This window comes from Lissotriton vulgaris, chromosome 5, assembly GCF_964263255.1.
Source record: "Lissotriton vulgaris chromosome 5, aLisVul1.2, whole genome shotgun sequence".
NCBI classification, from domain to species: domain Eukaryota; kingdom Metazoa; phylum Chordata; class Amphibia; order Caudata; family Salamandridae; genus Lissotriton; species Lissotriton vulgaris.
In genome coordinates this window covers 265,888,038-265,914,416 of record NC_141693.1, presented here as the reverse complement: position 1 = coordinate 265,914,416, position 26,379 = coordinate 265,888,038, and the positions used below count along the sequence as shown (strand labels likewise).

General features: G+C 52.0%; 1 protein-coding gene across 2 annotated transcripts in view; it reads left to right on the top strand.

Moving 5' to 3' along the window:
• The window catches only part of PEX14 (peroxisomal biogenesis factor 14), a 488,805-nt gene that overhangs the window by 209,304 nt on the left and 253,122 nt on the right, over positions 1-26,379 (top strand). For both annotated transcript variants that reach the window (XM_086921339.1, XM_086921340.1), the window contains exon 3: positions 24,298-24,382. In XM_086921339.1, coding sequence (XP_086777465.1) covers positions 24,298-24,382 — 85 coding nt within the window. The remainder of the gene's footprint in view (positions 1-24,297; positions 24,383-26,379) is intronic.

The following is a 26,379-nucleotide window of genomic DNA, read 5'->3' as shown; positions in this document are numbered from 1 at the left end:
CAGCGGTAATGGCAGCGCACTACATCAGAGCAGGTGTAGGTCAAATGATTACTTATTACACCTGTGGTGGGTCTGATTCAATTGGCAAAAATCATCTTTAATAGGTTAAAAGGCTGAGCTCGTCAGGCTCGTCTTAGAGTGCCTGCAAAGAGCCGATGATGGAGGAAACTGTCATTGGTAATTCATTTAAGGGCAAATCCTGGAGGGGAGGGTGGTGTGGGGAGCGCAGGGGACGAGAAGCACTGGAAGGCAGGTGGGGCGAGAACGCCCTCGGCGAGCAGGAAAGTCGAATTCACAAGCGGGGCTAGCCGAGCCACACCCACAGGAAACAGTCACATTATTGTCATCCACATGTCCTGCTCACCCACCCGTGACTTCACCCCTCCTTACACTCAAGCACACCCTTTTGTCCCTTCCCCACATGCTCTTCTCCCTTCCCCACATGCTCTTCTCCCTTCCCCACATGCTCTTCTCCCTTCCCCACATGCTCTTCTCCCTTCCCCACATTTTCTCCCTTCCCCACATGCTCTTCTCCCTTTTCCCCACATGCTCTTCTCCCCCTTCCCCACATGCTCTTCTCCCCCTTCCCCACATGCTCTTCTCCCCCTTCCCCACATGCTCTTCTCCCCCTTCCCCACATGCTCTTCTCCCCCTTCCCCACATGCTCTTCTCCCCCTTCCCCACATGCTCTTCTCCCTCTTCCCCACATGCTCTTCTCCCTTCCCCACACGCTCTTCTCCCTCTTCCCCACATTCTCCTCGCCATCCCTTCCCACCTTCTACGCCATCCCTTCCAACCCTTTACATAGCCACCCGTAGATCCAGTCGGCCCACCCGCCACAATCCTGCCTGCTTCATTCCCTGTGCCCCACGCTACAGCCCACCTTCCCATTCACGCCTCCGCTTCCCTCTTTCTCCGCACTCGCCTCCATTGCCAGGTATGCTTTCCAACCTCGCCCACTTCCTTTGTCTTACTCTGCCTACAATACCAACCCGCTGGAGAGCCCACCCTTGCTTTTGATCGTTTCATAGACTTCCCCGTGCCTTCTCCACACTCTGTCTAATTTATCCACCGAATCCACCATCCTGCCCGCCGACCTAATCTGCCCTTCCTCCCATCATAACCACATCACCCCCCCGCACCACGACAGCCCCGCCCGCTGTACACTTTCCACCATGTGTTCACATTTTTTCCTCTCAGCTCTCATTATCCCAAACTCCCTCTTTCACCCGCACTTCCTAAATTACCCTTACACAACTTCCACCACCCCTTACCCATTCGCCACCCACCCTCGCACACATTTTTTAACCGCCCATCCCAACTTACCATCTAACAACCTTTCCCATCTTGTCTTTACCTTCACACCCACCCTTATTTTTTGCAGCCACACATTTAAACCTCCACCCACTCTAAACCTATATCTGCTCACTCAGCTGTATGGGCAAAAATCTGAAGGCTGCGAGTCGTAAATATACCCTCCTGTGAATTTTTACTCCTCTCTCCGCACCCTAGACAAGAAATCCCTGTTTTTCAATATTTTTTTAAATCAAATAATATTTGACTGTGAGACCACATGCAATGATCTTGGCCACTTGGAAATTAGAAGGGTAGAATATAGGGTTAGTTCTAACATCGAAACTGAGTTTTTGGTGCTGTAGACAGACTTTGTCCTTGGGGCCAGAATGGATATAGAAATGCCGATGGTCCCTGCAGGCTAGTTCATGAGCACCGGATGCTCTGCGCCCGAGGGCTGGCCAGTCGCTGGAGCTGTGCTCACCTGTATGTGTATGTATGTGTATATATGTATGTATGTATGTGTGTATGTATATGTATATATTTATGTATGTAAGTTTGTATATATTTTGTGTGTGTGTGTGTATATATTTATGTATATATGTATAGTTTTAACTTACTTTATTATACTGGCCATTGCACGGTAAAGGCATATGTGTGATAAAAGCCATGCTTTGTAAAGTTATACAACCACTGTTGCCACTCACAGCTTCCTGGCCGGTCTCTCCACGCACTGCGCAGCTCCACCTGTTCGGCGTCAATGCTCCCAGTCCGTTCCTGCCACACCAGCAAGAAAGCCACCTGGTTCACCGAAGACCTCCAGGCCTCCAAACGAACGAACACTGGACAGCCACGCAGCCCACAAGAACACCACCCGCAGACACCATCCACTCATCAGTACCGCCGAGAGGGCCTCCTTCAAAAACCGCCTGGATAACAACGCACACAACAGCAAAGAGCTCTTCAACATCGTGAATGAACTGTCCAACCCCAGCTCCAACACCAACGATATCCCGCCTTCGCAAGACCTGTGTGATACACTGGCCACCTTCTTCCACCGCAAGATCACCGACATCCATGACAACTTCAACGCCACGATCACCCCGACAACCACCACCCCCTGTACCAACCGCCTGCTCTCCTGGACCAGCAGCAATGAAAAGGAAACCAGCGAGACCGTGAACACCATCCACTCCGGATCACCACTGGACCCATGCCCCCACCACATCTGCAACAAAGCCAGCACAGCCATCGCACCCCATCTAAGGAAAGTAATCCACACCTCCTTCGAGACCGCAACCTTCCCAGAAAGCTGGAAGCATGCCGAGATCAACGCCTTACTCAAGAAACCCAAGACGGACCCCAAGAACCTCAAGAACTTCCGACCCATTTCCCTGCTCCGATTCCCGGTGAAGGTCACCAAGAAAATCGTCAACAAACAACTGACCCGCTTCCTCGAGGAGAACCACATCCTGGACCCATCCCAGTCCGGGTTCCGCAGCAACTACAGCACCGCCACGGATGACATTGGGACCCTGCTTGACCACGGAGAAACAGCAGCCCTCATCCTCCTGGACCTGTCAGACGCCTTCGTCACGGCCTACCACCACACACTACGCACAATCCTACACGGCGCCGGGATCCAAGAAAAGGCCCTGGACTGGACAACATCCTTCCTCTCCGGCAGAACTCAGAGCGTTCGCCTCCCCCTCTTCCGCTCCACGGCCACTGAAATCATCTGCGGTGTACCCCAGGGCTCTTTCCTTAGCCCGACGCTGTTCAACATCTACATGGCACCCCTCGCCCACGTCGCCCGACATCACGACCTCAACATCATCTCCTACGCCAACGACACCCAGCTGATCATATCCCTTACCAAAGACCCTCACCCGCCAAGACCAACCTCCACAAAAGAATGAAGGCCATCGCCTAATGGATGAGGAACAGCCAACTGAAGCTGAACTCGGACAAGACGGAGGTCATCCTCAGCTCCACCCCCTCAGCCTGGGATGACTCCTGGTGGCCTGCAACTCTAGGAGCAGCCCAGACACCCACTGACCACGCACGCATTCTAGGGGGTCAACCTCAACTCCACCTTCTCCATGACCAACCAGGTCAACGCCGTCTCCTCATCCTGCTTCAACACCCTCCGAATGCTCTGCAGGATCTTCAAGTGGATCCCCACCGAGACAAGAAGAACAGTCTCCTAGGCCCTCATCACCAGCAGGCTGGACTACGGAAACGCCCTCTACGCAGGAACGTCGACCAAGCTCCTGAGGCGATTGCAACGCATCCTGAACGAGTCAGCACGCCTGATCCTCGACATCCCCACCGCAGCCTCATCACACCCCACCTGAGAGACCTGCACTGGCTCCCCGTCAACAAGAGGACAACCTTCAAGCTCCTCATCCACGCACACAAAGCTCTCCACAAGACAGGCCCATCATACCTCAACACTCTACTCAACTTCTACACCCCCACCCGCCAGCTCTGCTCCGCCAGCCTTGCCACTGTCACCCTCATCAGAGGATCGACCACCGGCGGCAGATCCTTCTCCCACCTCGCAGCCAAGACCTGGACACCATCCCAACCAACCTACGACAGACCCAGGACCTACTGGCCTTCAGGAGACTCCTCAAGACTTGGCTCTTTGATCACTAGCAGGATCCCCCACACCCCCAGCACCTTGAGACCTTCACGGGTGTGTAGTGCGCTTTACAAGTGTTATGATTGATTGATTAATTGCAGTATGTAAGGTGTTTTTTTTTAAAAACAGATTTTATTGACAGATCACAAACATATCGCAGAGCTCTGTACCCCAGAGGTATCTGCCAGTCAAATGTAGACATGAGTGACATCGCAATCCGTCTTGACATTTTACATAGGTAACAAAAGAACTTAATTTATGCAATGAACAGCCCTCAGGAAGGGAGGACAACCCCTCCAGGTACGGGGTCAGAGTATGGCGGAGCTGTAGGTACTTAAAAAATTGGGTGCGGGCATATTATATTCTGTACTCAGTTCCTGGAACGACTTAAGTGACGTCCCTGACATGACATCCCCCAATTTAGATATCCCTATGGCGTCCCACCCCGTAAAGCCCTGCAGTTTTGCCAGGCCGGGTAGGCGGCCGTTACGCCAAAGGGGGGGGTTTCTTCGGTCAGGGTCCGCCACCACCCCATTCTACGCAGAGCCTGCCTCCAAATGTCAAACACTACCTGTGTAACAGGTGGCAGCGCCTTACGCCTCTGCGCCGCATATAGAATAGTGTGTAGTGTGTGCGGTTTCATCAGAAACCGCTCCAGGGCATAGGCTTGGTTTCCCCTGTCCCCATATCCCCATTCATTCAATACTAGGAGATGCAAAGCTTGATAATAGGAGAGGACATCAGAGGTCGCCAAGCCACCACTATACGTTGACCTAAAGCACGTACGCAGCGCCACCCGAACCGAGCCGCCCACCCAAAGAAATTGTCCTAGAACAGAATCCACCTGTTTAAACCAATGAGGTGGGATATGATAGGGGTGGTTTTGCAGTTGGTAGAGCAGCCGAGGCAGGGCCACCATTTTAAAAATGGCCGATCTGCCATATATAGTCAGGGGCATGCGGGACCACGTTTTAAGGTCTGCCCGAGTCCGCTCCCAGACCAGTGCCACTTTCCGCTCCCAAGATACCTCTGGAATCTCTTGACAGGAACACCCCCAGATATTTTATGCCACCTGTAGCGCCGAGTCCCAGTCTCCCACCACTGGGCCACTCCCCAATACCCAAAGTGTAGATTTACGTGGGTTCATGTACAGCCCCGAGGTATCGCCAAAGATCTGAAGGATGCGCAAGAGACGGGGCCCGACCTATTGAGGTCCATTAAAAAGAACAGAACGTCGTCCGCATATAACGCTATTCTATCCGACCGGCCATGCTCCCATTCCAACCCCTTCATCTGCTCATCCATCCGTACCCATGCAGCCAGTGGCTCCATAGCCAATGCGAACAGGTAGGGCGAGAGGGGACAGCCCTGCCTGGTACCCCTCCCGATAGCGAAATTCGAGGACGAGACCCCCGCCACCCTGACCGAAGCCGTCAAATCAGTGTATAGCGATCTCAAATAGGACATAAAGTGGGGTCCAAGGTTTAGCCGGCGCAGGAGCGAGAACAAGTACGTCCAGCTTAATGAATCAAACGCCCTGTCCATGTCGGCGAGAAAAGCGCCGCCTGCACCCCCGCCGACCGAACCGCTGTTACCGCGACATGAGCCTGCATGATATTATGCCGTGTCGCCCGTTGAGCGATAAAGCCAGCCTGGTCAGGGTGTATGAGATCTGCAATGTACGGCAATAACCTATTAGCCAACGCCTTGGTCAATACTTTGGCCTCTACATTTAAGAGGGAAATCGGGCGGTACGAGGCATGCTGCTCTGGGGGCCGACCGGGCTTGTGAAACACCACTACCTCAGCGTGTCTCCAGTCCGGAGGTAGGCAGCCTCGATCAGTGGCCTCCTCCACCACCGCCTTATAATGGGCCCCGAATTGTAGATGACATTTTTTGAAGAATTCACTGGGGAACCCATTGGGGCCGGGAGCCTTGCCAGTGTTCAGCTCACCCATGGCGGCACCCAGCTCATCCTCCGTTAATGGGAGGTCAAGGCGGTCTCGTGCTTCATCTGAAACCGCGCGCGGTGGCAGATCTGCTATAAACTTGTCAACTAATTCTACGGAGAGGCATTCTTTCGGGGCATGTAAGTCTGCGTAATAGGCAGCAAAGCCCTCAGCAAGCTCCTTGGGATCTGTGATAAGGGACCCAGTATCGTCTTGAATCCTCGGGAGGGTCGTAGTCTGAAATATACCCTGACACGGTCTGTGTAGCATTGTCCCTGATGTGTCGCCCCATTGGTATACTCTACTACGGGTCGCCAGCCACAACTGTCATGCCTTATCCAACAATAGAGAGGCATAGGACTGCTGCGCCAGCAAGAACTGCCCAACAGTCTAGTCCTCCCCCTCAACCCCGCCGCGATGCTCCAGTTACCTGATCTCCGCCTCCGCTTGGACTAAAGTCGCCCTGCGCCTCCTTCGAGCCTTCGCGTAACACTATAACTGCCCCGCCTTCTTTGCCTGCCGCAGTACAGCCCCACGTTTTATCTTATCCAGCACTCCCCTCACATTCCAGCTGAGGACGCGAATAGAGTCCCCCGGGCCCAATGACCCTACTATCCGAGCACGACATCAAGGACCACCTAGATCAAAAAGCCACAATACGCGCAATGAAGGTGTACACTCGACCATCAAATCTACGTTGCCAGAACCGTGCGTCTTCCCCCCCATCCAACCTCAAACAGCCCACCCTGCCCCCAACTCCCTTCCCCACCCCATACCTCAAGAAACCATGAAGTACCTGTCCCTGTGTATCGGGGCCTCCACCCCCAACATGAGGGCGAGTACTCTCCACGCAAATGGATCCCCATAGAACTACCCTACCCCCGGAAAACCCTCAACTACCAACCCACAACCGGGGGAACCCTCCCCCCCCCACCTTGTGATTAACCCTCCCTCCACCCCGGCTACCCTTGATGCATCTATCAAAATATCTGTATTTTCCCACCGCCCTCTGCTTCTTTTTCCCACCCCCCTCTGCTTCTTTTTCCCACCCCCCTCTGCTTCTTTTTCCCACCCCCCTCTGCTTCTTTTTCCCACCGCCCTCTGCTTCTTTTTCCCACCCGCCCTCTGCTTCTTTTTCCCACCCGCCCTCTGCTTCTTTTTCCCACCCGCCCTCTGCTTCTTTTTCCCACCCGCCCCCGCCCTCTGCTTCTTTTTCCCACCCGCCCTCTGCTTCTTTTTCCCACCCGTCCTCTGCTTCTTTTTCCCACCCGTCCTCTGCTTCTTTTTCCCACCCGCCCTCTGCTTCTTTTTCCCACCCGCCCTCTGCTTCTTTTTCCCACCCGCCCTCTGCTTCTTTTTCCCACCCGCCCTCTGCTTCTTTTTCCCACCCGCCCTCTGCTGCTTCTTCCCACCTGCCCTCTGCCGTCTTTCCCCACCTGCCCTCTGCCGTCTTTTCCCACCTGCCCTCTGCCGTCTTTCCCCACCTGCCCTCTGCCGTCTTTCCCCACCTGCCCTCTGCCGTCTTTCCCCACCTGCCCTCTGCCGTCTTTCCCCACCTGCCCTCTGCCGTCTTTCCCCACCTGCCCTCTGCCGTCTTTCCCCACCTGCCCTCTGCCCCCTTTCCCCATGCGCCCTCTGCCCCTGTTGTGGCCTCTCCCCACCCCCCTGTTGTGGCCTCTCCCCACCCCCCTGTTGTGGCCTCTCCCCACCCCCCTGTTGTGGCCTCTCCCCACCCCCCTGTTGTGGCCTCTCCCCACCCCCCTGTTGTGGCCTCTCCCCACCCCCCTGTTGTGGCCTCTCCCCACCCCCCTGTTGTGGCCTCTCCCCACCCCCCTGTTGTGGCCTCTCCCCACCCCCCTGTTGTGGCCTCTCCCCACCCCCCTGTTGTGGCCTCTCCCCACCCCCCTGTTGTGGCCTCTCCCCGCCCCCTGTTGTCGCCTCTCCCCGCCCCCTGTTGTCGCCTCTCCCCGCTGTCGCCTCTCCTCGCCCCCTGTTGTCGCCTCTCCCCGCCCCCTGTTGTCGCCTCTCCCCGCCCCCTGTTGTCGCCTCTCCCCGCCCCCTGTTGTCGCCTCTCCCCGCCCCCTGTTGTCGCCTCTCCCCGCCCCCTGTTGTCGCCTCTCCCCGCCCCCTGTTGTCGCCTCTCCCCGCCCCCTGTTGTCGCCTCTCCCCGCCCCCTGTTGTCGCCTCTCCCCGCCCCCTGTTGTCGCCTCTCCCCGCCCCCTGTTGTCGCCTCTCCCCGCCCCCTGTTGTCGCCTCTCCCCGCCCCCTGTTGTCGCCTCTCCCCGCCCCCTGTTGTCGCCTCTCCCCACCCCCCTGTTGTCGCCTCTCCCCACCCCCCTGTTGTCGCCTCTCCCCACCCCCCTGTTGTCGCCTCTCCCCACCCCCCTGTTGTCGCCTCTCCCCACCCCCCTGTTGTCGCCTCTCCCCACCCCCCTGTTGTCGCCTCTCCCCACCCCCCTGTTGTCGCCTCTCCCCACCCCCCTGTTGTCGCCTCTCCCCACCCCCCTGTTGTCGCCTCTCCCCACCCCCCTGTTGTCGCCCCCCTGTTGTCGCCTCTCCCCACCCCCCTGTTGTCGCCTCTCCCCACCCCCCTGTTGTCGCCTCTCCCCACCCCCCTGTTGTCGCCTCTCCCCACCCCCCTGTTGTCGCCTCTCCCCACCCGCCCTCTGTCGCCTCTCCCCACCCGCCCTCTTTCGCCTCTCCCCACCCGCCCCACCCGCCCTTTACTGACTTTTCCTTCTGTGCCCACCCGCCCTTTACTGACTTTTCCTTCTGTGCCCACCCGCCCTTTACTGACTTTTCCTTCTGTGCCCACCCGACCTGTCTGGCCTCTAGCCACCCGCCATCTGGCGGCCTTTTCTCGCCCGCCCTCTGTTGCCTCTTCCCGCTCGCCCTCTGCCGCCCCTTCCCGCCCGCCCTCTGCCGCCCCTTCCCGCCCGCCCTCTGCCGCCCCTTCCCGCCCGCCCTCTGCCGCCCCTTCCCGCTCGCCCCTTGCCGCCACCGCTTCTCACCCACCCTCTGCCTTCTCTTCCCACCATCCCCACCCGCCCTGTGCCTCCTCTTCCCTCTCGCTCTCTGATGTCGCTTCCCTCTCGCCCTCTGCCACCGCTTCCCACCTGCCCTGCAGGAGTCTGTAATCAGGGCTCGAGTCGGGGGTCCACGCGGGTGGACTGAGTTCCCCCACTTCTTTCACAGGGTGGATGCCGTCCACCCTGCCAAGAAAGTGGACCCCACTAAAAAAAATGCTGAATTGGTCCTGGTGTAATTTCGAAACACTGGGACACATTCAACAGCGCCTGCACGTTGTTGTCTGCTTTCCATCACAACAAAGTGCAGGCGGGGACAGGGCTCTCTGATTTCTGCTGGGATACTCGGCCATAAAAAAAGGCTGAGTCTCAGGGGTCATCAAGCCTCCTTTTGTTGTAGTTTCCTGGTTGGCAGCAGTCAAGAGCCTCACACCTGATGCAAATGCAGCAGAGGGGAAACAAAGGATTGCACTTCACACATACTTAGGAGAGGCAGCTTTTCACTTTGTGTAGTTTCTGTTTAGGAGATTTGCATGCTCCTTTAGAACGGCAGATGTGTTGGTCTTTCCCAGTATTTGCACAAAAGAAATTGCATTTATATAAGCCACAGGGATCCTCCCTCAGCCTGACGCTGTTCAACGTCTACATGGCGCCTCTCACATGCATGGCCCGACATCACGACCTCAACATAATCTTCTACGCCGACGACAGGCAACTGATACTCTCCCTCACCAAGGACCCCCTCACTGCCAAACCCAACCTACACCAGGGAATGAAGGCCGTCGCCGACTGGATGGAGAATAGCCACCTTAAACTGAACACAGACAAGATGGAGATCTTCATCCTCGAGCCCAACCCCTCAGCGTGGGACGATTCCTAGTGGCCCACATCACTGGGAACCCCACCCACCAACCACGCACGCAACCTGGGAGTCATCCTCAACTCGAAACTCATCATGACCAAACAAGTCAACGCTGTCTCCTCCTCCTGCTTCAACACCCTCCGGATGCTCTGCAAAATCTACAGATGGATCCCGACAGACACCAGGAAAACAGTCACCCAGGCCCTAGTTAGCAGCAGACTCGACTACGTAAACGCCCTCTACGCCGGAGCCCTGACCAACCTCATCAACAGACTGCAAAGAATCCAGAATGCCTCTGCATGCCTGATCCTCGACGTCCCGCGCCGCGACCACATCACCCCCCACCTGAGGAACCTGCACTGACTCCCTGTCGATAGAAGAATCTCTTTCAAGCTCCTGATCCACGCACACAAGGCACTCCACAAGACCGGCCCAGCCTATCTCAACAGCCGACTCTCCTCCTACCCAACAGGAATCTCCGCTCCGCAGACCTCTCCCTGGCTACCATCCCACGCATCCGCAGAACCACAGCCGGAGGCAAATCCTTCTCCGACCGCGCCGCCAAGACCTGGAACACCCTCCCCTTCATCCTACGACAAACCGAAGACCTTCTAACCATCAGGAGACAACTCAAGACCTGGTTGTTCGACCAGTAGCAACAGCACCCCATTTCTCCCCACCCCTCAGCGCCTTGAAACCCATTGCGGGTATGTAGTGATCTTTACAAATTATATGATTGATTGATTGATTGACCTTGAGGAGGCATTGTAATAATTTAAATATCAATATTTATTTTAAAGCACTATGGCTAGAGAAAGGTTAATGCTGACAAAAGGTAACATTGTTTTATATGTAGCGTAAAAAAGTGTGAATCTTCTGTCTAAATCAGGAGGGTTTGCAATTATACTCAAAATTTGCTCAAATGTACTCATGCTACACCTGCTAAACATATATGTGAGGGCTTAAGATCTGATATCACTTCTTGTGATGCCAGCTCCTGTGATGTCACCGTCTGTGATGTCACGAGCCATGATGTCACACGCTGCGATGCCAAGCGCTGTGATGCCACTTGCATTCTGATTAACTAGGTCGTCCCACAACTTCTTTTTTTAGGACTCGTTCCCTGTCTGTAATCATTGTGTATATGGGGAGGAGTGATCAGTGTCAAAAACTTAGTGTATAATTATATACTTTCATACGAAACACCAAGGTATGTTCATAGCAGATTAATATCTAGTTGCATTCCATATCAGTAAATCAGTAGAAACAATGCAGTAATCTCAGGTTCCTGAATGTCCTGTCATGATCAAAAGTTTATGAAGTTGGGAAGTAGTAACTTTTATATTTGTGAAATATGGCATAATATTGGAGGAGGGTACAGCAGGTCGGAAAGGTGAAAACGATACCTTTTTTAGATGTTGCTGCACAGCTCTTGTGCTGTGTGCGCGAAATCTCTGGTATTCGAACAAAAAAAACTTAGAATGGGCTTAGAACCCACCCTGTACTTACCTGAACTTGCCATTAGTTCATTCCAACATTGCTCTAATGTACATGCTTCTGATTAGCCAGCACGTACATCGTCTACTTTCACTTGCTGTTCTGCCATCCATGCTCAGGCGGGGAGCTTGGCCCAAGTACAGCTGCGGCTACTGGCCATTGTCCTTCCAGTGGCTACTCGCTCAGTGGTTTTTTTTTTGTGTTGAAATGTTTTATTAGCATTTTATAAAATACATTATAGTGCAATATAATATTGTCTAGAAAGAACAATCGCAGTAGGTAAACCTTAGAAGGTACTATAAAAAAAAATCCGAACTAGCACTGCATTCGAGTGCACGTTTTTGTCTACCGGCACCTTTCTTGGCACATTAATGTAGCGCAAACACGACCCAAAGGTATTAGAGTGCTTTACATGAGCACCGCTTACATTTCACAGGGACACTTAACGAGCCCGTGTTTTCTGCACCCCTTTCTATCCTAGTCACGATTATCAGTGCACCATTTCCTCCACCTCCTTCTCAGCAGTTTCCTCTAGCTCACTCACTTTCTTAGCCTATCATTCTTTGTTGCAAATCCTCTTTCCCAGCTTCCCCCTCATGCCCCCCGTTACTTCCCCCCGTTACTTCCCCCCATTACTCCTCCTACACCCCCAATCCTGTGTGCCTTCTCTTAGAAGCTGCGGTCGGCTGCCTCTGCTTAATATTTCCCCCTTACGTATGCATTTATGTAGCAAGAACACGACCTGAAGGTATTGGAGTGCTTTACATGGGCACCACTTACATTTCACAGGGACACTTAGCGAGCACTCCATAAGAGTGGATCTGCATCCATCGTCTCGCCACCCTGGCGTGTAAACACACCACCCCTGCCCTTGTTTGGAACGACCCCTCCCCCCCCCTTTCTGGTTTCAACCCACCACGTCCTCTTTCCTGCTCCCCTTGTAGAAAAAGGTAGGGCTAGGACCTTTCTCAAGATTTGCCCGGCGCTAACCGCCCTAGTACCATTCAAGTTTACCAAGCAATGAGGCAGGCGCCGGAGACCAGAAGGCAGGAAACAGAAGTTTATTCCGACGGAGCAGAACACATCAGATCAGACAACAAGGTATCATGTCGAGGTGCTCTAACAGCCTCTCGGAGGCCTGGCCTCTTATACACTGGTTTATGGCATGTGACCTTCCTTTAATACAATCAGATCTTTGTAAGGCAAGAAAAAGACATCCCCGTAATCCTAGTGCTAATCCCACCCCCATATACCTTCACAATAGAGGTCCTCAACCTGCTGATAAGAGGAGGGGGCCATCACGCAGCTGAGTGTTCCGTCGAGTCTTAGGATGTGTGCGCCTGATCATATCACAGGGGGGTGGGGAGGCCTGGATCAATAGAGGGTCCTTTGAAGGAGAGCGACCTCATACAATAAAGGGCAGTAAATGATATCTCCCGGCTTAGGCAATGGCCTCGGACCTGTGTGGACAGTCGGACACGGGGTGAGGGGCTATCAATGGAGTGGTATTCATGCCGCGTGGACAATCCAGCGCAGGAGGGAGGTTTGTCAACAGAGGGGCATTCATGGGAGGAGAGGAGGTGTTGGTCAGGCGCTAGCGTGACTCCCAAGGACAGGGTCATGCAGAAGGGTCCGGCTCGTAAGGAGGAGGAGGGAGGGGGAGCCAGGGTGCGCGGAGGATGCTTGCTGGGTCAGAGGGACGTGCTGGCGATCGATCGTGGACAGGGAGACCATGATACCTAAAATGGCTGCCATGCACGTAATACATAGGTGACCTAGAATAGCTGCCGTGCATGTAGTACTTAGGTGACAAGCTGGCGCAGATGATGTTCAGATCGCAAGTCAAAATTCCACAGTCCTCCCTTTTAACATATCTCGCCATCTTGTCAGTTTGAATTTATTCCCATAAGGCCACGTATTTCTACTTCATAGAGGGGACTCATGTGCTCGTTTCGGAAGTCCAAAGTCTTTGGGCACATACAGTTAGAAACAAGGCCGCACAAGGGTGGCAGACATTGGATACCTAAACAACACCCACATAAGATCACAACAGGTATCAACACAAAGGAAAACAACTTCCAACCCCAATTCTTCAAAGTGTCCCAAAACCAGTTCCCAAGCGACCATCCTTCTTGTTCTTGGTGAACCTCTGAGGAAAGTCTGTGGAGGTGTTCAATGGCTTTGTAGACTGAAGGTGAGTTGTCAGGCACGTATGTGCAGCAGCTGGATCCGATGATGCGGCATGCTCCTCCTCGGTCGGCTAGGACCACGTCTAGGACAAGTCTATTTTGGAGGGTCACGAGGCGGACCGCCTGAAGTTCCGCAGTGTTGTTGGCGAGGATACCGGTAGTGATGTTGATCGTTGTTTCTACTGCCTGGGTCAGGTGCCGGATAGCACGGCTGTTTGCCATTGGGCCCCACAGAGGAACAAGTCCCTTTGCTGCATCTAGGAACTGTGCTCCGGTGGAGTCGGCTTGCCCAAGGTCGTCTGCACGCCTCTGCCTGTGATGGTTGGCAGGGGCTACATATGTGGGTGGGAGAACGAAGGCAATGTAACAGGTACCCTTCCAACCCTTCGGGAGCCAGGTGTAGGCCTTGGTGCCACACACAAAGTACATGTTTGGAGAAGCAACAAAGGAAGGGGGGTCAGCTGAGTCCAATGTTCTGGTGGTCTGGCAGGCGCTGTGACCCACCAGCTGCGTTCCATGGCCTTCGAGACACACAAGACCTGTGACATTGATGACAGACAGAGCCACAGTCAGTGTTGCAGTAGTTTGTTTTTGTAGATGAGAAAAGGTGGTCCTGGCTGGATTGTGGAGCACCTGTACTTCGACTCGTTCTTTGGCTGGAATGTTTTTGATGAAGGTGGCGCCTGTGAGCGCAGGACACAGGGCAGCAGGAGTCTTTCCGGTTCTGTTCAGCCAGAACCCAGAGTAGAAGTGTGACACTGTCCGGCCAGAGGTGGCGTTATCCTTGTGGCTCTCTTGCAAGAGGATCAGCCAGGCGAGGCAAGAGCCGTGAACTGAGAAGGGTGAAGGGATGAAGGGAATAGAGTGTCCGGTGGCATGCGGGAGCAACCCGCAGATCCAACAGTTCGTAGCATTGGCAGCAATGTTGTGTTGGTGCAACAGTTGCACAAAGGAATTGTTCCAGAATTCCTGGCGCCTTTCTCGGAGCTGAGGCGACAGAGAGATTAGGTGATGCTCTTTCAGGGGGGTCGGCTGCACAGTAGGTAGCAATGCCTCATGAGCCGGTGTGCTTTCTTCCAGAATCCAGAAGGAGGTCATGAGGAGGAGGCAGAAGAGGAAGACAATGAAGAGTGCGATTATCTTTGATTTGTGCAAGTTGTCAGTCTTTGGATTTCTATACTGGGTATTTCCTGTTGCTTCCATCATCTTCTTATCTGGCGCTTCCATCACCTTCAAGGGAGCTCGGTAGCGGGCAGAACCACAGACTTCGTTTAGCTTCTCTCCCGGCAACCTTTGATTGTGTTTAGGTCACCGTTCTGAGATTTAACTAAGTCCGTGGCCTACTTAGCCGAAACTCCCCCCTTTCGACGCAGGAAATACCCTTCTCTGGACGGCACAGTGGGATCGGGGAATTTTGCAAGTTCGAGTGCCCCAGTATCGGGATAACAGTCCAATATCGGTCGGTCTTTGCTCAGGAGCTCTTCTTGGGTGCTGACGTTTTCTGTCGTGGCCAGGTTTGCAGAGACTTTTCGGCAATGATGCGCATGCAGCCAGTGCCTCTTCCCCTCCACTCGGAGTGCCGTTCGAGTGATGATCAGCACTTGCCAGGGGCCCGTCCACCGAGGTTCCAGACTCTTGGTTCGCTGGAAATTTCGTATCAGCACGAAATCTCCCGGTTGGATGTCATGGCCGGGGCCCCTGGAAGCATCGGGGATAGCCTGCTGCACCTGTTGATGGATGACAGACAATGTTTTAGTTAACTTGCACAAATAATCAGATAGTAGGACGTCCGGGACGTCATGAATGGAGGTCGGTTTGGGAGCAGTCCAGAGATTCATCGGACGCCCAAACACGACCTCGTAGGGGGTCAAATGGTGCTTGGTGGGAGTGGAGCGCATTGATAACAAGGCCAGTGGGAGGGCATCCGGCCAGTTAAGTCCAGTGGTGGCCACTATTTTTGCCAGTTTCAGCTTCAGGGTGGCATTATGGCGTTCCACTAGACCAGCGGATTGGGGGTGGAAGACCGCATGAAATCGTTGCTTCACCCCCAACCCTTTTAGGATTAATTGGATAACCTCAGCTATGAAGTGGGGGCCGTTGTCGCTCCACAGAATTCGACAAAGGCCATAGCGAGGGAAGAATTCCTTCAGTAGTACTTTGGCAGTAGTCATGGCAGTGTTGTCACGGGTTGGATAGGCTTCCACCCATTTGCTGAAGGCACACACAATGACTAGTACATACTTCAGGTTTTGGCATCTCTCTAGTTGGATGTAATCCATCTGAAGGACCTCAAAGGGGTGATTGGGGGTCCCGAACCCTCCCCGGGGTACTACAGTCCCTTTCCCGGGGTTGTGTTGCAGACAGATGAGGCACTGCTGAACTAGGCGTCTGGCTGAGTCGGGGATTTTGTCGTTATGCCAGACTTTGGAAATGAGTTCGATCATGGGTGCAGATCCTATGTGTGCGGGGGAGTGAGCCATTGTCAGTATGGGAATCAGATATGAGTCAGGCAGCAACCATTTGTTTGCATCTTTTGTTCGCCAGCAACCCTCTTCGTCCTTCAAACCCACCCTTGCCCATTTAGTCAATTCGTGAGGGGTGCTGGCCGACTGTATGTCTCTGATCATTTCCCTTGTGTCACTCCATTTTTCTGCTTGTGACCTAGTCACATATATGCGTGTCACTGTCCTATTCTCAGCTGTGGTTCGTGCAGTGATGTCGGCTAATGCATTCCCTTGTCCGACTAAGTCTGTCACTCTTTTGTGTGCCTGACATTTGATCACCGCTAATCGTTTGGGGAGGAGAACTGCCTCAATCAGAGCGGACACTAAATCTCCGTGGAGGATTGGGGTGCCGTGGGACGTCAGGAATCCCCTCTCCCTCCACAGGAGCCCAAAATGGTGGACCACTCCGAAGGCATACTGGCTGTCCGTATATACGTTCGCGGTGGTCCCTGCGGCTATGATGCATGCTCGGGTGAGGGCTATCAGTTCTGCTGCCTGGGCAGATTGTTGTGTGATGCAAGCTGTCTCAACTATTGTTCGGGCCGTCGTGACTGCATAGGCAGCTGAAGTGGTGCCATCTGGGAGTTTGATGCATGAGCCGTCTACCCATAGCTCTCCATCGGGGTCAGAAAAAGCAGTGTCTCGGAGGTCAACCCTACTCCTAGTCTGTTCGTCTGTGAGGGTCACACAGTCGTGTATGGGAGGAACGTCGGGGTCGTTTTCAGGCAGGGGTAACAATGTGGCGGGATTCAAAGTCGTGCATCTCTTAAGTGTGATGTGGGGTGCAAGCAGAGTCAACTCGTACCCTGTCAGTCGTGCGCTAGTCAGGTGTTGGGTCTTTGTCTGGTTCAAAAGGGTGTCAACTGCATGGGGCACTAATACAGTGAGGGAGTTGGAAAGTACGATTCCCTCGCTCTGACGGATGGAGACAGCAGCTGCAGCTACTGCTCGAAGGCAGGCAGGTAAGGCTCTGGCTACAGGATCAAGAGTGGCGGAGAAGTAGGCACAAGGGCGCTGCTTAGGGCCAATCGATTGAGTCAGGACAGACAATGCGCATCCCTCCCTTTCGTGGGTGAAGAGGGAGAAGGGTTTGGAGTAATCCGGCGTTCCGAGGACGGGTGCTGAGCAGAGTGCATCCCGTAATTCCTTAAAGGAGGCTTGACACTCAGTGGTCCAAGGAAGCGGGGAGGGGACATCTTTGGTCAGCAGGGCAAGTAATGGTTTCACAATGAGGCTGTAATTAGGCAACCACTGTCTGCAAAAAGAGGTTAGGCCAACCAAAGAGCGGACCTGCTTTTGCGTTTTTGGGATGGGGGTGTCTAGGATAGTTTGGATTCGGTCAGGGGTAAGTTTCCTCCCTTCCTTGGACAGAAGATGGCCTAGGTAAGTTACTTGTGGCTGGCAGAACTGTAGTTTCTTTTTGGAGACTTTATGGCCATTTTCTGCAAGGAAGTGTAGGAGTTGGACGGTGGCTGTCGTTGCCAGCGGGGTGGTGTCGGCCGCCAAAAGGATATCATCGACATATTGGATCAACACCACTCCCTCTGGTAGCTGGAAGGCATCCAGCTGTCTTTTGAGAGCCTGGCTGTAAATGCTGGGACTTTCAGTGTACCCCTGGGGAGCTCTACAGAATCGGTACGAGCGAGATTTTAAAGTGAAGCCGAAAAGATAACGGCTGTCTGGATGGATGGGGATAGAGAAAAATGCGTTTTTAAGGTCGATAACGGAGAAGGTGGTGGCAGTGGACGGGATGAGGGTCAGAATGGTGGTGATATCAGAGACCACAGGATATTGGGGTACAACCACTTTGTTAATCTCTCGTAAGTCGATGATGAAGCGGTACGCTTTCTCATCTCCTTCACCTTGCTTCTTAACAATAGGTAGGATTGGGCTGTTGCAGACGTTGCTAACCACTTCTTCAACCACTCCTGCATCTACCAGAGACTGAATGATCGCTACCAGTGCCTTCTCACCCTCTGGGGATATCCGATATTGCGGGAGTTTCGGGAGCATAGCGTCCTGTCTTACAGTTATATGAATAGGGTCAATCATCATTCGCCCCACATCAGAGTCATTTTTGGCCCACAGGTACGGAGGCAGGGTGTCAAGCAGGGACAGGTCAGCGTTAGTTATGCAGCACATGTGTCGTGGGGGACGGGATCTGGGCATGTCTGGGTTGTCGTACAGAATGACTCGTATTCCATCTGGGGAACACCTAATGGTAGCTCGAAAATGTTTCAGTAAGTCAATGCCCATAATGGCGTCAGGGGAGTTGGAGGAGAGTAGAAATGTCGCGTCAGCAGTGTTGCTTTCTAGGTCAAAGGTAATAGGTACGGACAGGGGGTTAGTGGAGGGCGTCCCATCGAAACCTATCGACGTTATGTGTGAGCCAGACAAGGGTGCCCTTGGAATCAGTCGTTTTGATAACACACTACGTGTCGCCCCAGTGTCTACCAAGAATGGAGACTCTGTACCCAGGACCTTAGCGGTGACATAAGGACCTTGCTGGTCAACACAGAGCTCGACTGGATCCCTCCCTTGCCCCTGGCAGTCCTATGCAAAATCAGGGGCATTTTCACCTTCGGATAGCTGATATTGATTCTGTCGGGGACGGTCAAATGTATTCAGTCTTCCTGATCTGTCATTGTTAGTGTCGTTGGAGTTCCCTCGTCCCTGTACTCTATTCCTCGGACCACCTGCCACATCCCTGGAATCCCTATTTCTATTCATCTCTAGCAAAACCGGACACTGGGTTTTCCAATGGCCGAACCCTTTGCAGAAGGCGCATTGGTCATTGCTAATATCTCTCCGTCCAGTGTGAGATGTCGGGGTGTGATCCTTAGGAGGTAGATCTCTGGGGGCGTTTGATTGGTAGTTCCCCCTTTGATGTTCCCGTCCTAGCGCTATACCCTGCATCTGGGCTATCATTACCCTTTCCTTCAAATCTTTCTTCTTTTTCTCGGACGCCCTATCATTCTCATTCTTTTGGTGCTCGTAATACTGAGCCATCTGAAGGATAGCTGCGGGTTTGGAGGCCCCCCAACTACTCTCACTTGTCTGTAGTTTTTGGGAGACTTCTTGAGTTAGTCCTTTTACATAATTTTGCACAAACAGGTGCTGTCCGGTTGCGGTGGTCATGTCCTGGCCACTGTAGTCGGAGAACACTGTCTCAAATCGGGAGAAGTATTCTGACACATCTTCCTGGGGTTTCTGTCGACAGGCCGTGACTATCGACCAGTCTACTTTTCTTTCCGGGACCAGTGTTTTTAATTTCTGAACTATTTTATCTGGGAGTTCCAGTATGTCCTTCACTGGTTTACTCCCTGGCTCTCGCTGTCTGTCTAGTTTACCGAGTTGGTCCCAGGTATGTCCAAACAGGTCCGCGTGGTCAGCCTTCCGGATTTGCTTCCACACGTCAGCTGGCAGACATAGCCCAAAGAACAAGTCAATATCTGCTATAGTCATTATTGTTGAACCCAAGGCTGTACCCAATTCGGTATAAAATGCTGTCGGGTTCTTTCTTAAGTCGGGCAGGGTTTGCTTAAAGGTTAGGATATCTTGTCGGTCCCATGGTTGGTAAACCCAATTGTACACAACCCTTCCTTTTGCATTTTCATTATTAATATCATCGCTCGTTCCCTGGCCCCGTGGCTGGATCCAGTAAGGAGCCGCTTCTCTGATAGGCATCATAGTATTGGCTACTTCTGCCAACCTTGCTTCAGGGACCGTAACCTTGGCTTCTGGTTTCTGTTCCGTGAGGTGGCGGAGGACCTCAAGCATTTGCATGAAGAGCTCCGTCGCCTCACGTTCAGTCCCATCTCCAACATCAATTTTCCTATACAGCGTTGTTAATTTAGCGGGACCCTTGCTCTGATACCTATCTTCATACGCGTTCAGGGCGTGGTAGCTGAATCGCAAAATAAAATGCCGTCTGTGGCTTTCGGCATGTGAATTATATATGTTCATTGTGTACTCTTCGCTCTCCCTTCGTTCTACCAAGGTCTTTGCTATTTTGTCGATCCCGTCCCGCTCATCTTTGCTTAATCTATTTAATCTGGCCGATGATTGTTTGCTAGACTCGGGGTCGTCTGATGAGGTTGTTAATGTGGCTGGTGCAAAGGCCGTGAGGGCTGGTGCACTAGCGCTGAGATCGCTTTCGCTCACACTCGGAGCGTGGAAGCTTTGTCGGCAGGGGGCATATGGAGGGGGCATGTAGATGGTTGGGGGACCTAGTAGTAGCTCGTCGTTCGCTCGTTGTTTGGAGGGCAATTCAGGGTAGAGCGCAGAGGGGGTCCTAACAGGACATTGGCCTGTCGACCCTGATTCTTGGTTTTGCATAGTTTCCTTTCTTTCTTTTATTTCTTCTTCTAGTTGCTTTGCGGCTAGGTGGGCTGCCTTTCGTAATTCTTTCCCTATTTTTGCTTCTTCTCTTTTCTTTCGTTGTTCCGTTTCTTTGCGCCACATGCCGATACTGTCGAGCATAGTGGGCGTGGTCTTATTCTTCTGGAGCGCTATTTCTAATGTTTTTATTTTATTTTCGTCAAAGGAACCTATCAGTGGCCACTGACTTTCAAGGTTCTTTTTCGTATATTTATGCCATAGTTTAGTGTAAGCTATAGCGACTAGTCCATACTTAGTGAACATGTCCTTATTAGGGGTGCCCTCCAGTGGAGCTGGATGGTTCATCTCTAATAAGCGGTCCGGGCTAAACAGGCTACCAACCAGTGGGGAGAAGACAGGCATGACGGATTACAACGGGGACAAAAGTCTGCACTACCTATCTTATCACGGCGGACAAAGACTAGACAGAATATTTCTATTCTACGTTGTTTGGAGGCCGTGAATACCTCAAAAGAACCAATACCGAATAATCGGCCAATCAAACAATCCAGTGGGGAGAATAAGTGGGCACGAAAAATTATCGCTACCCACTCTTTCTCTACCTGCAAAGAGAGGCCTTGTTCTTCCCTGTTTGCAGACAAAGAATCTCCAGACAATAATCCACGAACGATAGTTCGGGAAACAGTGGGGGAGGAAGATAGGTACGACGGATTACAATGGGGACAAAAGTCTGCGTTACCTATCCTTCACTGCTTGCAAAGAGAGAGCCTGTTTGTTTTTCCCCGTTTGCAGACAGTGAATCTCCAGAGGGTTTCAACAAAGCGTAATACTAGTATTATCCAAAAACAATTTCCTCAATTCGTCGTGTTTACACGACCTTACCCGGACCGCATGGACGGTTTCCTGTCCTCTGGATCCAGCGCCCGATCGTCCTCTCTCCTTCGTGTTGTTCGCGGCACTCCTGATGGTTCCCAGTCAGGACCGTAGATCACTCGAGAGAGGTCTGTTCAGAACTAGTGAAGGTCGGATGATCGGCTGTCAGACGAGGGTCTATCGGACACGAGCTCTTCCCGATCGTTGCAGTCGTTCACTCTGTCATCGGGACCTCTCCCACTGGATCCACGTGTCACTGATGGGCCCCACGCTTTGGGACGCCAATTGTAGAAAAAGGTAGGGCTAGGACCTTTCTCAAGATTTGCCCGGCGCTAACCGCCCTAGTACCATTCAAGTTTACCAAGCAATGAGGCAGGCGCCGGAGACCAGAAGGCAGGAAACAGAAGTTTATTCCGACGGAGCAGAACACATCAGATCAGACAACAAGGTATCATGTCGAGGTGCTCTAACAGCCTCTCGGAGGCCTGGCCTCTTATACACTGGTTTATGGCATGTGACCTTCCTTTAATACAATCAGATCTTTGTAAGGCAAGAAAAAGACATCCCCGTAATCCTAGTGCTAATCCCACCCCCATATACCTTCACAATAGAGGTCCTCAACCTGCTGATAAGAGGAGGGGGCCATCACGCAGCTGAGTGTTCCGTCGAGTCTTAGGATGTGTGCGCCTGATCATATCACAGGGGGGTGGGGAGGCCTGGATCAATAGAGGGTCCTTTGAAGGAGAGCGACCTCATACAATAAAGGGCAGTAAATGATATCTCCCGGCTTAGGCAATGGCCTCGGACCTGTGTGGACAGTCGGACACGGGGTGAGGGGCTATCAATGGAGTGGTATTCATGCCGCGTGGACAATCCAGCGCAGGAGGGAGGTTTGTCAACAGAGGGGCATTCATGGGAGGAGAGGAGGTGTTGGTCAGGCGCTAGCGTGACTCCCAAGGACAGGGTCATGCAGAAGGGTCCGGCTCGTAAGGAGGAGGAGGGAGGGGGAGCCAGGGTGCGCGGAGGATGCTTGCTGGGTCAGAGGGACGTGCTGGCGATCGATCGTGGACAGGGAGACCATGATACCTAAAATGGCTGCCATGCACGTAATACATAGGTGACCTAGAATAGCTGCCGTGCATGTAGTACTTAGGTGACAAGCTGGCGCAGATGATGTTCAGATCGCAAGTCAAAATTCCACACCCTGACCTCCCTAATGGTCACTCCCCTGCTCCCTCATATCCTTTTCAATTCCAATGAAGCAGTTTAATTTTTATTTTATCAATTTGTTGGTGCTTTTATGTAATGCAAGCTCGACCTCAGGGTATTGGATTGCTTTACATGAGCACCACTTACATTACACAGGGACACTTTCATTTTTAAAATATATTGCACAGCTGCTCAGTTTTTTTTAGAGTGAAAACTTATTGTTTTGCTAATGCTTGTTTCTAATTTAACTCCCAAAGACACTACTTGATGTAGCAAGGTGTGGTCTTGTAAGAGAGTGACAGTCAGCAATCATAGAGGCTTTTAATGGTCAGTCCTGATCTGGCACATATGTGGACTAAAGTAAGTTATACTAAGTTTAATGACGACTCGAGTCATTTGCATGATTTTAGTAGGAGCTGGGGGTATAATAAGGGCCTGAGAGAGAGAGAGAGAGAGACTTTAGTGATTCCTGCCAGTGCACCAAGACAACGTCTCAAGGGCGGGGCCCAGGCAGCTAGAAGCAGAGCAAACCCTTTCAAACCATTTTAGTTTATTTGACCTGGCATCCATCACCCAAGGATATGGGAGCAAAGGTCTAGTTCAGCACCTGCGGAAGGGCTCCCTTTAACGCAAGGGCAACGTGGGCCGCCTATACAGAGCAGTGTTATCCCAAGTGGCCCTACAACTTTCCGCCTCATTTTGGGCGCAACTAAACGGCTGCCCCCGTCTGCTTTCTGTCGCAGGCCCACAGCACATGGAAGATTCATTTGGGATTTAATTAGAACAAAAGGGATGTGGTTCAAAGAGAGCCCAATGTAGGCGTTCACTTATCACTATGTAAAATCCAAATGCCGTTTTATTTGTTTACACTCCAATAATACTCAAGTACGAACTGGGGCTGTACTTAGTTGATAACAAGGGAGATCTCCGTAAATAACCGAAAACGAATTTTCACATGACTAGATCATCTCTTGGCAATGATTGCCGGATCCGTTTGAGAGTTTAATTAACTTGGAGTTCTCTTAAAGCACAACAAGACTGATTAGATGTGGGGTGGACAGCCGATTTCTGTCGGTGCTAGTTCTTTTCATCCAGTGTGCAGCTGCTCTTCTCTGACAGTGTATGCGAGTTGAACTGCTTTGCTACCATATTTTACATTTTCTTTGCGTCGAAAGGATGCACGTCTGCTGTCCATGCTCTACATGTCTTGCACTTTAAGGACACTTCTGTGTGTATGTGCAAAAACAACAATTGTTGGACAGAATGCAGAGCAAGGTCATACATTCACCCCAGTACAGAGATCTGGGCCTAAATCCATCGTTTTTTTGCTCGCCATTCCCGTTTGAATCCAGCCATATGTAAATCAGTCTTGACCCTGTGCCGAATGGGAACAGTCCAGCACAAACTGCCAAGCCAGGGCCTCCCTGGACTGGAAACAAGCATCCTAGGACCAGTTTCGGGGTTTCAGCCCTCATCAACCAGGATAGCTTGACTCCAGTGGCATGGAGAGCACGGGACCCACGTCTGGGCATTCCCGTCCCACTCGGGGTGACAAATGCAAAAAGAACATTTGATGGACAGAATGCAGAACAAGCTTGCTCAGTCACTGTGCGGTCTGTGTCGATGTGGGCATGTTTTCACTGCTGCAACTTATGCAGTACCTTTACTGTGTCTACGTTTGTAGCTTCACTGCCATTCCTGAGCTTTTCCTGTGTGTTAAGCGTGTACCGCTACTGCCCGTTTTGTACCTACCCAGTGCTTGAGGTTAAATTGTACTGCTTATGATACTGCAAAGGGTCTGCATGTCTGAAGGAAGCTAGTTCACTTTGAGTCCGACCTACTGCTTTGTGAGTGCTTGGAGTGACACCTGAACTGTCCACTTATGCTGTCCCTTTTTCTCTGAACAGATTTCGACGGCTGTGAAGTTTCTTCAGAATCCAAGAGTTCGTCAGAGCCCACACGCCACGCGGAGAGTGTTCCTGAAAAAGAAAGGTAATCATGCCCTCTGTGCGCCAGGCTTCGACAGGAGTAATGGGTAGGATTGTTTTCCCATCTGGGAGGCATAACTTCTGCAAAGCTGAAAATGCAGATAGCATGACTTTGATCTAGGAACGCAGGCGAGAAATGTGACCCAAACCCAGGATGAACCTGGACATCCCAGCGTGGCACACCTAGTGCCTCTAGCACAGACATGGTAGAGGCACACAGAGTGACACACAGGGAGGCTCCTCACACACAAGCCTCCGCAAGAGACCATATGAAAAGATCCCCTTTTCTCAAATCTGTCAAGGCTCGCACTCCTTGTGGGCCACGGGCGTCCGCTACAAGTCACATGGAGACATGTCCAGCCTCCAGTCACAAGACGCCTTTCCCCTCACACAGTGTCAGGTACAGGCAGCAAAGAATCGCCCCTAGCCCTGAAGTGCGGCAGAACTGACCACCCTCATTTACCAGGGCCAGCAGCTACGGGCCCCTGAGGGCCACCCGGAGTGTGCGCACAGACACGGCGAGTGTTCACACTCACCTGGACTCTGGAAGGTCTCCTGTGTGTGAGGGTGACAGCGGCAGTTGCCGTTCGGGGGTGTCCGGCACCGATGAGTGTATATGATCTGACAATCCCAATACTAGTTTAGGCATTTTGGGAACATTCCCCAAAGTAACCTAACTTCAAACTCAGTGACGGAAAACCGCAAAATAGTTCAAACTGTAGCGTGATTCTTTTCAAGATGCGAACTTTTTGTAACAAACACATTCCATGAATGCGAGTAATTTCTTTCACAAACGGCAGTGTCTAGTACAGTAGCAGGGCAACACCTGTACAGAAGAGCGGCGGCTTCAGTGCTGTACCGGTCGGCCGGCCTGCCTGGCTAGCATGGCTTCCACCCATGAACGCTTTCCACTGTGAGTTGCAAGAGAAGAGAGCGCCCTTCCAGGCTGACATTGGTTACTTAGCTTGACCAATCGGAGCTCATGCGTTCTCCAGCAAGTCAATAGTTACCCTTGTGGAACATTTCCCTATGGGTCAAAATCAATTTCAATCTAGGAGCCGGTTGCGGCATGCTCTAGACAAGTGTCATATTGTTGTTCGTTTACATGAAAGTTTGCTTCTGTTGCATATCGCGCATGTTATTCATAAACATTGCTTGTGGCAGCACTGGATGTGGACACCTTTCTGCCGTCACCAACATAACAAGCATAGGAAATGTAATGAATTAATATTCATGAAGGGGTAATGTGATACCAGATATTTGCGGACACTTTTTTTGTCTGAATGACTGTCTACGATGACGTTAGCAAAGTACCACCTTTCTAATGTGTTTTCAGATGAGCTGTGTTATCACACCCATGTTGTGATTCACAACAAGTTTTCCTTGGCAGAACCAGTAGACGTCCTTCATTTGTTGCCACTCGTCTAGTTTATGGAGCAAATATAAAGGTGATGCATAAATCACACAAGAGTTTGCTGGGTCGATCCAGTTGATTTTAACAGTGCTCAGGTAAGTTACATGGTAGTTTCTAGAGAACACCCAGCATGGTGATGGGGAGTAAAGACTAGCTAGATAGCATTTTGCCTTGTCTGTTTGAAAGAAGTTTTTTTGTTTAGTGCAGCCTTAAGTGTTTGGACCTCTGTCTGGGGATTGCATTGTAGTGGGGTTGTCTAACAAGTAAGGGGGGGTCGAAACAGCAGGAGATGGGGCGAGTAATTGGAAAGCACCGGAGGGATCTGATAAATACATCTTTATGTAGATTTCTCATCTTATCTACATCTTATAAAAATTCTTCAGGTGCCAGACTGGGTCCAGAACATTTTTATGCCAGCAGTAGCTCTCTCGTGTTCCAGATGGTTCCATTTCACATCAGCCATGGCTCTTCCCACAGATGTGAGATTAAATTGGAGTGTATTAGGAGCTACCTGACATGCTGGCGTCAGTTCCTATGTTTCTGCTCCTCAACTACTTGGGTCAGGAATTTGTGTTTCACAAATGAAA